At 46.4% G+C, this 14,661-nt stretch overlaps 1 protein-coding gene across 5 annotated transcripts in view; it reads left to right on the top strand.

The window, feature by feature from the left end:
- Nucleotides 1-14,661, top strand: part of SCN8A (sodium voltage-gated channel alpha subunit 8) — a 40,733-nt gene that overhangs the window by 16,201 nt on the left and 9,871 nt on the right. For all 5 annotated transcript variants that reach the window (XM_085315637.1, XM_085315636.1, XM_085315635.1 and 2 more), the window contains 8 exons: nucleotides 2,308-2,443; nucleotides 4,384-4,622; nucleotides 5,053-5,226; nucleotides 6,202-6,558; nucleotides 7,703-8,173; nucleotides 8,562-8,679; nucleotides 9,354-9,508; nucleotides 10,390-10,563. In XM_085315637.1, the coding sequence (XP_085171763.1) occupies nucleotides 2,308-2,443; nucleotides 4,384-4,622; nucleotides 5,053-5,226; nucleotides 6,202-6,558; nucleotides 7,703-8,173; nucleotides 8,562-8,679; nucleotides 9,354-9,508; nucleotides 10,390-10,563 (1,824 nt within the window). The remainder of the gene's footprint in view (nucleotides 1-2,307; nucleotides 2,444-4,383; nucleotides 4,623-5,052; nucleotides 5,227-6,201; nucleotides 6,559-7,702; nucleotides 8,174-8,561; nucleotides 8,680-9,353; nucleotides 9,509-10,389; nucleotides 10,564-14,661) is intronic.

A 14,661-nucleotide genomic window follows, 5' to 3' on the forward strand; every position in this document is an offset into this window, starting at 1 on the left:
CGGTGCCGGCGCGGGCACGGCGGTCCGCCCTCGCCCGTGGGGCCCCGCGGCTGGAAACGACGCGCCTCGGAGGGCGGCCGGCGGCCGGGGCTCGCCCCGCTGCTCGGAGCGTGCTGCCGGGAACGCCCCGGTCGCCGGTTCGATCCCCGCGCGGGCCGTCGTCCGCGGGTCGGACTGGGTGGTCTCCAGAGGTCCCCCCCAACCTTACCCRTTCCCTGATTCGATAAGGACCTCTGTTATCCTTGTTTTTACRAAGTGAAAGGTTTACGTGAGCTGTGAAATTGCACTTTGGGGCTTGCAGAAGTCCTGTCAGATAGATGAGTTTGCAGAAGGAGGGTCCGGCAGGGGAAGGAGGGCGAGGGAGGAGTCTCCAAAAGGAGCAAAGTTTGGCTCTAAAACGCGTTCCTCGGAGAGAGACTGGACACAGAAGTACAATTCCGGTAAAAAGGGGAGGTTCAGAAAGGGGCGCCGTCAAGAAATTCAAGTCCAAAATTTAGATTTTGTGTAAAACAACAAATAGAAATATTTTCATAGAGTTGGGAAATGTRTATGAAAACAATTTAATTTTGGATTTAGCATTTCTGAGCATGTAAAAACCTGTGTAAAAGAGGAAATGCAACTGCCGGTAACGAGGAGGGGCTTTCATTTACCCAGCTTCAGTCTCTCAACTGCAAAAAAAAAATCCATATGGTGAAAACCGGTATTTAAGGTGCTTGTTTTAAACCCTTCGGGTTTAGCAGGTCGGACGGTGGCTGGACGTTTCGGTCAGGCTGTGTAGGTCTCGTCGGTCTGCRTAAGACTCGAGATCTTTATCAGGATCGAGTTCTGCACCCTGAAGTCTTAAAGTGTGTTTAGGGGAATATCTGTGGGACTGTGCTCGCTTCATTGCTATTAAATTCTGTGGGCTTATTTTACAAGGGAAGCTGTTAATATAATACAAGTAAGGATTTTTWAAAATTATTTTCCTTTCGATTTCTGAATTTTCCTTGACAATAACTTTTTTTGTATGMGTTGACTGAATTGGCATTGGCTGATTTTTTTGATGGATCAGCATTTCAAAATACGGCAGAGAAACAAAGCTCAAAAAATAGCTGTATTAGTGGGGATTATAATAATCTGGATAAGATTAAAACAATGACATTTGGGAGAGAACTAAAGCAGTAATTTCTGGAAAAAAGTCTGTTACCGTGTCTATAAATTCCAAGATATTTTTTTTGTTACTTCAAGTCTTGCAACCTAATTGGCCTTTATTGGTTCTGTTCAGCATTAGTTGCTGGCTTTTTTTTCCCCAGTTAGCGTGTTAATATAGTGTTTTGCTTCGGTATTTAGTTCTCTTTGTAACGCASCGTGAACATAGCAGGAGTCGTAATCAGCACGATGCATGCGCAGAAGACGAAGTTTTACTTGGCGGYTGGTTTTTGTAGTTGTACAGGGAGTTAAACACGCAAAAACAAGTGAAGCGTTGTGGTGGGAGAGCCGCATGGGTTGTGCAGATACCTCCCTTGCTCACCCAAGTATTTCCTTCTCCTGGGAGAGTGCGGTGAGAGGCCTCTCGGTTCCCAAGCAGGCAGTGCCAAATCCTTTTAAAAAGGAGTGGAGAAAAAGTAGTTGTCTGCTGGTACACGACGTTTTGTGCGTGCGGGCAGCAGCTGGCACGCTCAAAGCAGCCTTAAGAGGGGAACCCGGGAGGTGCCTGTGAGCGCGTCTGCTTTTTGGCTTRAATGCAGCAAGATGCTTCTGGACACGGGTGAGACCTGAGACCCGGTTACGTCCCTGCGTGGTAGAAAGTGAAGTTCTCGGTGGGCTCCAGCGTGGGAGATTCCCGTTAGTTCTCCGAGGCGATGCATCACACTCAGCTTTCTTTATCCTAATTTTCAGATAAAGGTTTTGAAATAAAGGTGGATGCTATCAAATCCTCAGTTCCCCTTTTGGTTTGGGTGGCTCGGGTACAGCTGGGGTGGGATTTGCACCCTGACCAGAGGTGTTGTAAAGTGGCCTGGTTAGAAGAGTCGTTGCCTGTCTCTGCCGTTAGTCTAGGAGCAGTAGAGAATATGTACTGCTTACTACAGTAGTAGTTGTTAGAAATGTTCTTTAAATTGTAGCCCTTAATGTTTCTAAAGCTGCAAAGTGCTGGTACTAGCAGAAACAAGGGCTTGGGTTTTGCTTTGACCACTCGGGTAATACAGAAAAGAGCAGAAGCGAAGGTTTTTTTCTCCTTCGGACGCACGTGCCATATTTCTAAACTSGTAATACGTAGCGCGTTGGGCGGACTGAGACTTTGTGTTAATCGACCTATGAATTCTGCAGGGCACTACTGAAATCGAAATTAAGAAGAAGCCTGGTGGCTCTCTCTTGGTCTCAGTGGATCAGATGAACGCGTCCTACGGGAGGAAGGATCGCACCAACAGTGTCATGACGGTTTTGACCAACACCCTTGTTGAGGGTAGGTGTGCTTGGAAGAGGTCTTTGCTGGCTTTCAGCGCGCGAGCATCGATTGCCCCCTCGTGGTACGTCTTAGGTAGACAGAGGACCTTTCCTGGCACTTAGGGAGAGGTTCTGGCACCCCTGCGGGGACCCAGGTCTGCCCAGGGTCCCTTGCACGGGGTCAGAGCCCTGCGGGATGCCCAACCGCAGCCCGCCCGTTGCCCGAGGGCTCCCGCGGACGCGTCTGCTCCGTCTGTCCAAGACGATGCTGAACGTTGGCGTTAAACTCGGTGAGATGCCGTCTTGGGGGCTGCAGGTGGCTAATGAGGTTAGGCTGGGCCCGACACGTTCCCGAGGACCAGGGCGGGCAGCGCAGATGGAGGCCAGGTCCGGCCAAGCCTGCGAGGTGAAGTGTCACCCAGCAGAGACCTGTTTTGAGCCGTAACTCCCTATTATGATATAGGTGCCCTTCGGATGTAAAAAATCCCGCTATTCCTGCTGTCCAGTAGTGCATATTCATAAACTTGCTGCTTCTCAGTCATTATTAACACAGAAGCATTTATTAAGCTTCATTTTACCTGGTTTTGCRTTGAATTAGGCAGATCCACAGGTAAAAACATCAGGTAATACTGCAGCGGAAGAGCTGCGGTGTCACACTGAGGAATWCGCAGCGTGGAGGTGATAGGAGTAAGACGACGTGTGGTGGTACGGGGGCACCGTGTCCCCCGTGCCCCAAGGACTGGGGAGACCCTCCTCCGTTCACGGCCTGCGAGAGGAAGGTTTGAACTGCACCGAGGTCTCGCGCGCGGAGGAGGAAGGGACTTGGGTACGACGGCCCTTCGGAAGCGGGCAGCAAGCGGAGACGAGATCTCCGAACGTGTTGTGCAGGAGCCGGCAAGAATCTGTGAGCAGCAGCCATGTGAAGCTGATGATCTCAAATTCCTGCTGTCTCCTGCAATAAAATTGCATGAAAACTAAATATACTTAGAAACAGAGCAAGGTTTTTCTTCTGCTTCCCTCCCTCGCAAACGCCTACAGGCTACAGTGCTACGGTCCTCTTTTTTAACTTTAGAAATTCCAAGGCAACTGAATACCAAGCAACCAAAGAGCCAATCGGAAGGAGAGAGCGGTGGTCCCTTCCCTACCCATAAAAAATCGAGCATTGGGGCGAACAGCTGTATAGCCTGAATGGAATCACTGYGAGACAAAGAACAGGGACAGGAAGGAAATTTCCTGATTTTTTTTTAACTCCTCCCCCCCCCCAACATTTGAAATAAGTCAGTTTAAAAAATGGAGACARCATTAGGCTTGATTTCTGTAAATAGATGTGGTTTGTCTTAATGAGCTTCTTGCTATTWAAATTCCTTTGCAGCATTGTCATTTATTTCCTCTTTTAGACTATGTCTGTATGTAACATTGAATTCATTCAACTTTTAAATTACTTAAAAACTGGCACCAAAGATGGTTTAGTATCTGTTAGTTTGAATCACTTTACCTTATTCAGTTCTGAGTTAAATATTTCCTCCATTTTTAAAATGATTTGAATTGGGAGATGMACAAAGTCTTGTTGCACAAATGACTTCCCGGTTACCTAGTGCAAATTTGTGTGTTGGTATTGCCTAGATACAAGGAAGAACTTAGTGTAGCTCAATACAAGACTTGACCTGACTTTTTGCATCTGTCMTGGTGATCGGGTAATGTTTGGCCATGGTGATGAGGTTCAGTGCTTATGAGTCGTTTGCATTAAGCTGTTGCTGACACTCACATCGTTGAGTGTTGGACGTACATACAGCCAAAAATATCTTTCCTCGAGAACGTTGAAATATTGTGTAAGCAAGAAGGGAGAAGTTCAGGGCAGGCAAGATCAGAGAGTTAATATTTTAGCCATGCTRAGAGTCAAATTTAGCAGCATTAGAGGCAAAGACTGAAGTCCATTGCTGTTCTTTTTTGTAACTGTAGAGCTGGAAGAGTCCCAGAGGAAGTGTCCCCCTTGCTGGTACAAATTTGCCAACACATTCTTGATTTGGGAGTGCCACCCGTACTGGATCAAACTGAAGGAGATAGTGAATTTAATTGTCATGGATCCTTTTGTTGACCTGGCCATCACCATCTGTATTGTGCTGAACACTTTGTTCATGGCGATGGAGCACCATCCTATGACCCCAGAGTTTGAACACGTGCTCTCCGTGGGAAATCTGGTAAGACAGCGTTGGTAAATGTGCCCTATGGGTCTGCTCCTGTTGGTCTACGCTACTTGTTGATCGAAGCTCAGCCTGAAAGAGCTGCTGTTACAGGTTCCTAGAGGACACTGAGACGCGTGAGTTGCCCTCACTACAATCTGTGGCAACTCAGAGATATTGGCTATGGGCATGCYGTTCTGGTCAAAAGTCGTTACTACATCAGATCCATCCGTTAGTTTCTGGTGGGCTAAAAATTGCCTGTGTAGGTCTACGAGGTTTATGCTAGTGAAGCTGCATCAGTGGGGAAAAGACTTTATTGCACAGRCTCCACGTGTGAATCAGCGTGACAAAGCGCGTTGTTTGATGTTGACACTGATGATCAGAAAATGAACAAACAGGGATCTTTGTGTGTCTGTTCTTTTCTGTGTCTCTTTCCTCGCCGCTCCAGGTTTTCACTGGAATTTTCACAGCAGAAATGTTCCTGAAACTTATAGCCATGGATCCTTACTATTATTTCCAAGAAGGCTGGAACATCTTCGATGGATTTATTGTCTCCCTCAGCTTAATGGAACTGAGTCTAGCAGATGTGGAAGGACTTTCAGTGCTGCGATCTTTCCGATTGGTATTGCATATTCCAAACCTTTTTTGAATGTTCCTATCTTACAGCTACTAGAAGACTTTTTTTTCATAAGTTAATTCGGTAAAACTGAAAAGTAAACTCCCCCTTTTTCTGTGCTGGGGAGGACAGCGACGGGCATTGTCATTTTTGTGGTCTCCTCTCGCTTCACAACTGCTGTTTGTATTTTGAGATCCGAGCAGCAGCTCGTTCCATGTAGGCAGTGAAGGATTGCTTGGGAGGTGTCTTGGTGTAGAGTATTTAACAGGGAAGTAGGTGACATAAAAGGTGCCTTCTAATGTCACCTGTGCGTTCTGTCCAGGTAATTCACCGAGTCAAATTCGGTAGGTCCTATATAATGGTATRATAAAAGTGCTGAATACTTACAGCCTTCATATGTGCCTTGTTCTGGCAGTGGTTAGAGGTTGTGAAAATTAAATTACGAAAACCTCAGGGTTAGATTTTTGAGCACTGAGAACCACGGCTGAGGTCAGATTTTCCAAAGAGCTTGTACTCAGAWGTTCACACCTGCATGCAGCTTCAGAAGGTCCATCTCCCTCTTCCAAGGTGAGATTCTCCAGAAATGAAACTTAGATTGTGTGCTCTGGCTTTGCCAGGAAACCCAGTCCTTTTTTCCAGGGGAACATGAGAAGCAATCAGGGACAAAAAAAAATGTGACACACAATCTTCAAATAAGTCTCCTGATTTCCTTAATGTTGCAGAGTTTGCAAAGCAAGAAAGATACGCCATACTTTTCCTTTGTAAAGGGAGAGCAGTATATAGGGCTAACAAGGTACAAAATAGGAGGGGGGCAAATTCAGGGAGAAGTTAAGCATTCCCTATTCCCACTGACTCCAGCAGCAGAAAAACTGGCTTATGTTTTCATAACATAGAGGTTGTGGCCATTTAGAAAGTTCTGCTGACTTTCTTCTTTGTTTTAGATGAAATTGAATTAAGCGCTTGTTTTGTTTTGCTTTGTAGCTGAGAGTCTTCAAACTAGCCAAGTCCTGGCCCACTCTGAACATGCTGATAAAAATCATCGGTAACTCAGTGGGCGCTTTGGGGAACTTGACCTTGGTGCTAGCCATCATCGTGTTCATCTTCGCTGTGGTGGGCATGCAGCTCTTCGGCAAAAGCTACAAGGAGTGTGTCTGCAAGATCAATTCGGAGTGTGAGCTACCCCGCTGGCACATGAACGATTTCTTCCACTCCTTCCTTATTGTCTTCCGTGTGTTGTGTGGGGAATGGATTGAGACCATGTGGGATTGTATGGAAGTGGCAGGACAGGCCATGTGCTTGATTGTCTTCATGATGGTCATGGTCATCGGAAATTTAGTGGTCAGTAAATGGTTACTGATGGTCTTTATTGGTTGCCTCTGGGGGGGATAGAACATGGGGAGACCAAAGGACTAGAATTGTGAGTCTTCCAGCTCTTTGGGGGTTCTTTGTGGCCTTTGGCATACAGACAGTCCTGTTGGCTTTGGTAGTGCAAAGTTAAGGCTTTGTTTTGGTTGGTTAGGGCCTTAACAGTTGCCCATCAAAAAAGAATGCTAGCACTTGGCAGTAAAAGCTGGAGGTACGAAAAGCTCAGTCAAAGGGGACAGATCCACAGCTTGCCTGATAGGGTAAAAGAAGCTGGCAAGAAGCAAAGCCTGGCTTTCAAATTCCAGGAGAAGCAATAACTTGGTAAGCAAGGGAAGGTCCTGAAGCATTAAAAATAAGGTTGGAAGTTTCTTCTAAAATCTGCCCACTAGCTCAGTCATGAGATATGGTGTGTGCAAGAATCGGCTGGTGAAATTGCACTGCCTGTTGTGTGGGAGGTTAGACTAGATCATGATGTTTCCTTCTGGTCTTAAATTTTCTGGGAAAAAAAAGAATCTATGGGGGAAAAATAATCAAGAATGGCGCAGTGTGAACAGTTGCCTATCTTAAAAGGAGTGTGAGCTTTCTCCCAGAAAACTTGTCTCACTAAGGGATTTTGACAAAATAAGCCTTGGGAGCTATGAGTAGATGTGGGCAAGGAAATAGAGCAGGGAGTGCTTGCTCAAAATGCCTGGATTTGGCACCCTTCCTTTGAGCCAGAGATGGGGCCAAACTAATTGAATTTAAATTCCTTGGATTGTGGCTGCTTAAATCCCTACCTGTAACGTCTGCAGTCTGGATCCTGCAGTGAATCTGTGTCAGGGACCCCTTCACCTGCAGGGAACCCTGCTGACGGCAGCGGAGTTGAGTGCTGTGCGGGGCTCCGTGTTTATGGATGCACTGCAGGATTGGTGCTTTGAGCCTCGAATCCTGGATACCTCAGTAGGTCTGTTGGACAGCAGAGCKCGTTCTCGGTGTCGTGTTTGGAGACTTAGCTCTGCAGGCTCTGTTAACTTCAGCAGGACTCGGGTGGCTAAATGTTCACACTCAGCTTTGGAAATATTACCCTTGTGTGTCAGCAGAGTCAGAGCTCTGCCAAGCGTGACCTCTTCTCCTTCAGGTGCTGAACCTGTTCTTGGCCTTGCTACTGAGCTCCTTCAGCGCAGACAACTTAGCAGCAACAGATGATGATGGGGAGATGAACAACCTGCAGATCTCTGTTATTCGCATCAAGAAGGGCATTGCATGGATCAAGGCGAAAGTGCGTGAGTTCATGCAGGCTCATTTCAAGCAGAGAGAGGCAGATGAGGTCAAACCCTTGGATGAATTGTACGACAAGAAGGTGAACTGCATTGCTAACCACACAGGGGCTGATATCAACAGAGACATTGATTATCAGAAGAATGGCAATGGCACAACCAGTGGAATTGGGAGCAGTGTGGAGAAATACATAATAGATGAAGATCACATGTCCTTCATCAATAACCCCAATCTCACTGTCCGGGTACCTATTGCTGTAGGTGAATCAGATTTTGAAAATCTCAACACAGAAGATTTCAGCAGTGACACGGATCCCGATGGGAGCAAAGAGGTAGGAGAAAAATGCTAAAGAATCATTCAGCCTTGGGAGAGTAGCTTGAGGGAGAACTGGGTAGTTCCAGCACAAGGGTTTGTTTATTTTATGGTATTGTCCTTGCACCCAAGACAGAAGCCTCTTTCTTGCGCTGGTTATGCTCTGTGGAGAGCCATGAATACTACTAAATTTGCTTAGTCAGTTTGGGTATAAGGTGAAAGCCAGCACTGAATAAAACTCTCTGTGTGTCCTGTAAATACRAGATGCAGGCAGGGCCGGGGTTTAGCGAGATGAGTTGAGGAGCAAACTTCCTTTGCAGTAAATATGGTGAACCAATTGCTGAGTCATCATGAAGTTCGTATCTGGTGGCATCTAATCATAGGTTGGGTTTTATTTTGTGTTCAAGAAACTTGATGATACCAGCTCCTCTGAAGGTAGCACCATTGATATAAAGCCTGAAGTGGAAGAAGTCCCTGTGGAGGCACCGGAGGAGTATCTGGACCCAGATGCATGCTTCACGGAAGGTAAGCTGTACAAAGCGTGGTGCGTAAGCATACAACGAAGCTTCTGAGCTGTTACTGGGAACTATGTCTGCTAYAAACTTGCTTTAAGGTTAGGTCCGAGTGTGGCTCAGGGCTGAATGTTGGCTTATTTTGAATTAGTTTGGAAGCATTTGCAAGATGAATGCCTTGGAGATGCAGGTGCTGTTGYAAGGATCTAGATGATCTACGGCTAAGACAGGTCAATCTCTTGTACAATTGATACCTCGAGTACTCTGAAGCAGAAAAATCTGGCTTCTGGTTTGTTTTCTTTTTTTTTCTCCTGCTGTTGCTGGCCTCAGTGTCATTCTGTGACTGATTCGTCACAGCTATTCCCATGGCAAAGATATTTTAAATGGTTCAAGGTTGTTTTATCAGCAAGATCTCCATTCCACTCTGTCAAGTGAATGGATGCCTCTCCAAATATAACTAGCTTAATTTGTTCACAAACGATGTTAATTCAGGTGGCCTGATACAGAAGTAGTAAAAGTAATCACGGAAGCCTCTAAAATGCACAGTTTTAACAGAAATTCAACCTCTCTAATACTGTTTGCATCAAAATCACTGTTAGACAAAGACATTTTACGTTCTTAAATTTTCTCATCTGCCGCTTAGCAAAGCTGGGGCTCATTCTGCTCTCTGCACTGTCCCCGTTCCAGGTTGTATGCAGCGCTTTAAGTGCTGCCAGGTCAATATTGAGGAAGGGCTGGGAAAGTCTTGGTGGACCTTGAGGAAGACTTGCTTTCTCATTGTGGAACATAACTGGTTTGAGACTTTCATCATCTTTATGATCCTACTGAGCAGCGGTGCCCTGGTGAGTACAGTGTAGAAATACCTGTAGCCTCGTTGCATTAAGTTAGGAAAAATCTACATGGGAAAGCTGTATATAAGAAATCTGTTGAAAAAGTTATATTGATGATTCTTGGAAAACAACACAGTCCCGCTGAGGTAGATACTGTGCATGAACGTTTCTTAGTATTTTTGCTTACTTTAAGTTAAGGTTGAAAACCTCAAGGTCTGGAAATTTGGATTCAAATCATAGCTTGACTAGAAATGTGATGATTTTGGGCAAAGTCAGCCTATATCTGTCTTATTTTCACATTACCAAAAATAACTTCCCTTTCTTCACCCTCCCAATCCTCATAGAGGTTCTGGAGGTTGTGGTGTTACATAGCTACGGATAATCAGTATATTTGTCATCTTGCACAGGATCAGCACACTGAGTATTTAGTAGATAAGGTTATACAACAAACAACCACAGCACATTTCACTCATGCATTTTGGAAGAAAAAGAAGTGCACAACAATTAGTATCCCACAGTTGAAGCTGGATACTTTTCGCATGCATAGCTCTGCTAAAATTTAAGAGTCCAATTTTCAGTGAACTCAGCCCGCTTGAATGAGCTGAGCACTCAGCTGCAGGGAGTACCTGYCTGTGTGTGTTGGAGGAGAGAAAGAAAGGATTTTGTTTGGATGCCTAAAAGATAGAGAAGTTCTTATGTAACCTAGCTTTTCAGGCTTTTTTGTTTTTTCTTTTTTGGTGTTGAATTGTTGCAACTACTAGAGTAGATAAGTTGCACTTAGAAATGTGATTCCATTCTTCATCTCAGTGTAGTTTGAGTAAACTTCTAGATTGCCATGTAGAATTGTGGAATAGATCTGATATCATTGACAAGAGTACCTGGTTATYTCCCAGGCTTTTGAGGATATTTACATAGAACAGAGAAAAACCATCCGGACCATCCTGGAGTATGCAGACAAGGTCTTCACTTACATTTTTATCCTGGAGATGTTGCTGAAATGGTGTGCCTATGGATTCGTCAAGTTCTTCACCAACGCCTGGTGCTGGCTGGATTTCCTCATTGTGGCTGTATGTATCCTCTTCTCCTTATTTCTGATTGGAAAAAAAAATACTAGTTAGAGGAGGGCTGGGGTCGCGTTTTCTCCTGAGAACTGGATCATTTCTTTAAGGAGGAGGTGGGTTGAATCCCAGSTATCCGTAAGTTTCTGAAACACGATGAAACCTTTGAGCCCACTGAGTACTGCTTGGGTTCCCTGTGCCGCTGGGCASTTTTGGCCCTGCAGTTCCTAGCGGGTCTGTACGGACCGCGAGGGGTTTTCCAGCCCTTCCCTGTGCCCTCCCGGGATGATCCTCTAAGAGGCCTTCCTGCATGTTGAGCTGCTGACAGGTGTCAGCAGGGCGAGGACTCGTGCTGGGTGCAAATCTGGCACTTCCTGAGGTCAGACACTGACGCCTGCCGCTCTCCAAGGGATTTGTTGGCATCCGTAGCCATGGGAGGATGATGAGGCAGTTCCTTCTGCCCGGCGTGCTCTGTCATTCTGAACACCAGGTGCTCAGGGTGGCAGGTCCTTTCCTACGCTGGTACACATCAGAGCACTTGCAAAGCTTATCRTGCAAAAGGAAGTTCAACATCATCCTTCTCTTAAAAGAAAAAAAATAAAAAAGATCTAATTCCCAGGGGAGAAAGCAAGGAAGGACTACGTCCAACAACAGAGGCAGTAGCTTGTTGGTAAGAGATCATAGTATGAGTAAAGGAAGTGGTGGTCAGTCTGGATGGATCAGCACATACCTGTCCTGGAATCCCCCTGCAGAACATCTTGGGTGAGAGAACGAGTTTGAGATTAAAACAAGGACAGTAGAGAGAAATGTTAAAATAAATGGAGTTTGTGTTGTCAAAAATGGTAAAAGCTTACGGCAAGTCCATAGGACTTGGAGTCCTAAGAATTGTGGAAAGTGGAAGTTTAAGATCTGAAATGTTTGGATTCTCTCAAAAGTTTTGTAACATCCAGTTGTGAAACAGTGTCCTAGTGAGTGTCCCAAGAACGAGTATTAAAAACAAACGAAAAAGCGTTTTTCCAAGTCCTGTGCTGGGAGAAGGAATATTTTGAATATGATTCACTTGTGCCAAGTTGCTGTTCAGTCACATTAGCACTCTGGAAATATTTCTGAGTAGGTGGAGGGACTATCCTTGGAATTCAGGGGCAGAAGTGACTCAAGATGTCTACATTTCCGGTGGAAAACTGAATATTTAAGAAAGGGGGGGGGGAAGTCCTCTCTGATCCCTTAACACCTTTCCTTTTTAGCACACTTCTTCTGAAAATAACTCTGTATCTCTTTCACTGCATTAAACTGAAGTGCCAGTGCTAATGTGGACGCTAATACAAGATACCACCTATTCTGTACTGCTTTGTGGAGGGTRTTTCAGACAATTAAATTCATTGGGATATTGTGTTTAAAAGGAAGACCAGCACTTGAGCAAAGTGCAACAAAAATACCAGTCATTTACAGTCCTCGTGCTTCGTGCTGCGAGTTGAATTCCAGCTGCTGGGAACAAGTGAGTGGTTCGACTGGCACGTGTGTGGCAGATTCACATGCAGGGAGCAAGTGCAGWGCAAGTGGTACGCGTGAGGAACCTGAGCGCTCTGCAGTCGTAGTTCTTCAGTAGAAGTTTCTCTTTTCCCTTGGTACCAGAGGTGGGAAAGTTGCACGTTTTTRCCTGCAAAAAAAAACCCTGAAGTGTGAATTTGAGATGCCAAAAGCTATAGAGTAAGTTGATGTTAGAAGTATTGAACCACAACTGAATATTACTCAGCAAAATCTCAGCTATGCATCCTCTCCTGTATCTGTTAAACACGCTTTTTTTTYCAACATTTCTAATGTGGCGTAAACGGGGTTTGAGCGAAGTCACGTGATGGCCGCCGTAGCTAGTGGAGAATAAGCTTTTGGGTCGTAACGTTGCTCTTGAATGTTATTTTTCAGGTTTTATAGCATTGTCAAATAACCCTCCCGCTCTGATTCCCAAAGCTCGCTGGGTGTATCCGTGAAGACAAAGTCTKTTTTTCTGGGTAATGATGAAGGCTTCTGCTTTTCAGCCAGTTTGCARTTCCTTTTGCCTTGCCTCGGTGCCCACCGCGTGTTCTGCCGGAGTGTCCTAGGAGAATGTCGCTGGACGGAGCCGCTGGAAGCCAAATGAGCTGTTAGAAATGTCCCTGCCGTTTTGCCGGTTAAACCCGGGAGCGAGGCGTTATCCTAAGGGGAAGAAGCTCCGAAGCCGAGGGTTCGATGACGCCTTTCCCCCGTGTTATATGTAATTTCGTCCCTTGTGCCTGTGGACCTTACAGCTCCTGCCTCTAAATCCTGTCCATACTTTGAAATTTGGGATCTGAATCCTGATCAGTTTTCCAGCCAAATCCTGTGGCTGCTCCTCCCGGGAGCTTCCCGGGGCTGGTGGCGCTCGGGGGGCTTGCGCAGCCCGGACCGAGACGCGGTCGGTTTGCCCTTCAGGTGATTCCTTATAACGTTTTCGGCTCCGCTCGTTCCTGGCGTGGTTTGCACGGTTCTCAAACAGCTGTGCAGCCCCGGCGTCCCCAACGGCGCCGTTCGGCCCGCGGTGGAGAAGGAGCGGCTCAGCCTGGGAGCCGAAGCCCAGCTAAGCTGCGGGGAACCAGCGCTCTGAGTGTCCCGGCTCCTCCCCGAGTAGGTTTTTCTTTCTATCGGTGTAATTTCCAAAATCCAAACCACATGGAAAAAACCTTGGAAGAGCCGCATCTGTTGTGGCCGTTTGTCCCGGGGCGGACACGAGGGCAGGGAWAGCGCGAAGCAGAGGCACCGACGGCAAAACGAGGTGGAACCCGCGTGCCACGAGCGCTAAGTTCTGTAGATGTTCCCAACGTCCCTCTACCAGGCACGCCAGAAACGTGCCCTTCTYGGAAAGCTCCGAGCGGTGGAGATCGCGTCCTGGCGTTGGATGAGGACGCGTGTGCCTTCACGCGCTTGGCCCGCGGCGGGTAAGAGTCTTTCACAACCTGTAAGAGAAGGTGGTTCTTCAGGCAAATGGAGCCTTTCCACCTCTGGAGATCCTSGGTTCAGTCTCTCGCATTCTAGGTGAGAAGACGGTTGGAGGATAACGGTGAAGGAGGTCCAGAAGCCGGCACAGAAATATTCTCCTGCATGTTTATGTATTTGAAATGTCCTGGATYTTTCCTGGAGTGTGGGTTTTGTTTCTTTTTTTAAGGATCATCCTTATAATTAATTTCACCTTAGTATCTTAATGTCTGCTTTCTTTTTTTCTTTTTCCTTTTTAAAAGGCATAAATAGGAAGAGTCTTATTTTGAGACTTAACTAAAGATCAAAAAGAAAAACTGCTATGGGAAGAGGTCTCAGGGTTTTCCATTATCTGTTACTGTATATTGATGTCTTTTCTGTCTTTTATTTCCTTTTTTCCCCMAAAAAAGGTTTGCATATCTGTTCTTATCTGTGTCTGTAACGTGATACTAGCCAAAAATGGAAGGTAGCGAGATGCAGATGAAACGGGGTCTGCGGATGTTATTTATACATGGCCAGTCACTGCTGATTTAATCCCAGGAGCGTTCCCGTGGCTAGCGTGGGAATCGGACCGCGGCCCCAAATGCCCAAATGTCCCGTGTCGTGCGTGTTCTTGGTAAAACGAGTCTGGATCCTGCGAGACCCCGAGCTGCGCTCGTCCCCGCGGGCTCTCTGCCGCGGGGCCCGTCCCCGTCCCCGGCGCGCGTTGGGCGCCCCTCGGGCACCGTGTGTATTTATCTGTATTCTTTCTCATAGGTACCTTTAAAATTTGGCTTAATTTAATGGGAGCCGCCGGGACCCCGCAGACGGTAAAGGGCGAGGGTAAGGTTTTTGTCATCCGTTTGGGCTCTTCCTGCCGACAGACCCCTTCTCCGTCTGTGTGTCTCTGCCTCTCTCTCACTTCTTTCCCCTATGTTTTTTTCTTATGCCTTTCTCAACCGCATTATTTCCTTCCAGGTCGTTTCAGTCAAGTGAAGTAGGCAGCTGGTGTCATGTCTTCGGTATTTATCTATGGGGGCCCAGGCCGGCAGTCGGGGCTGGGCAATCAGTGCTAGGGGATTCAATCTAACAGTCTGGAACCTTTTTTTCTTTTTTCTTTTTCTTTTTTTTTTCCTTTTTTTT

This window comes from Rhea americana, unplaced genomic scaffold (genome assembly GCF_003343005.1).
Source record: "Rhea americana isolate MKP2758 unplaced genomic scaffold, rheAme1 scaffold_432, whole genome shotgun sequence".
Classification (NCBI taxonomy): Eukaryota; Metazoa; Chordata; class Aves; order Rheiformes; family Rheidae; genus Rhea; species Rhea americana.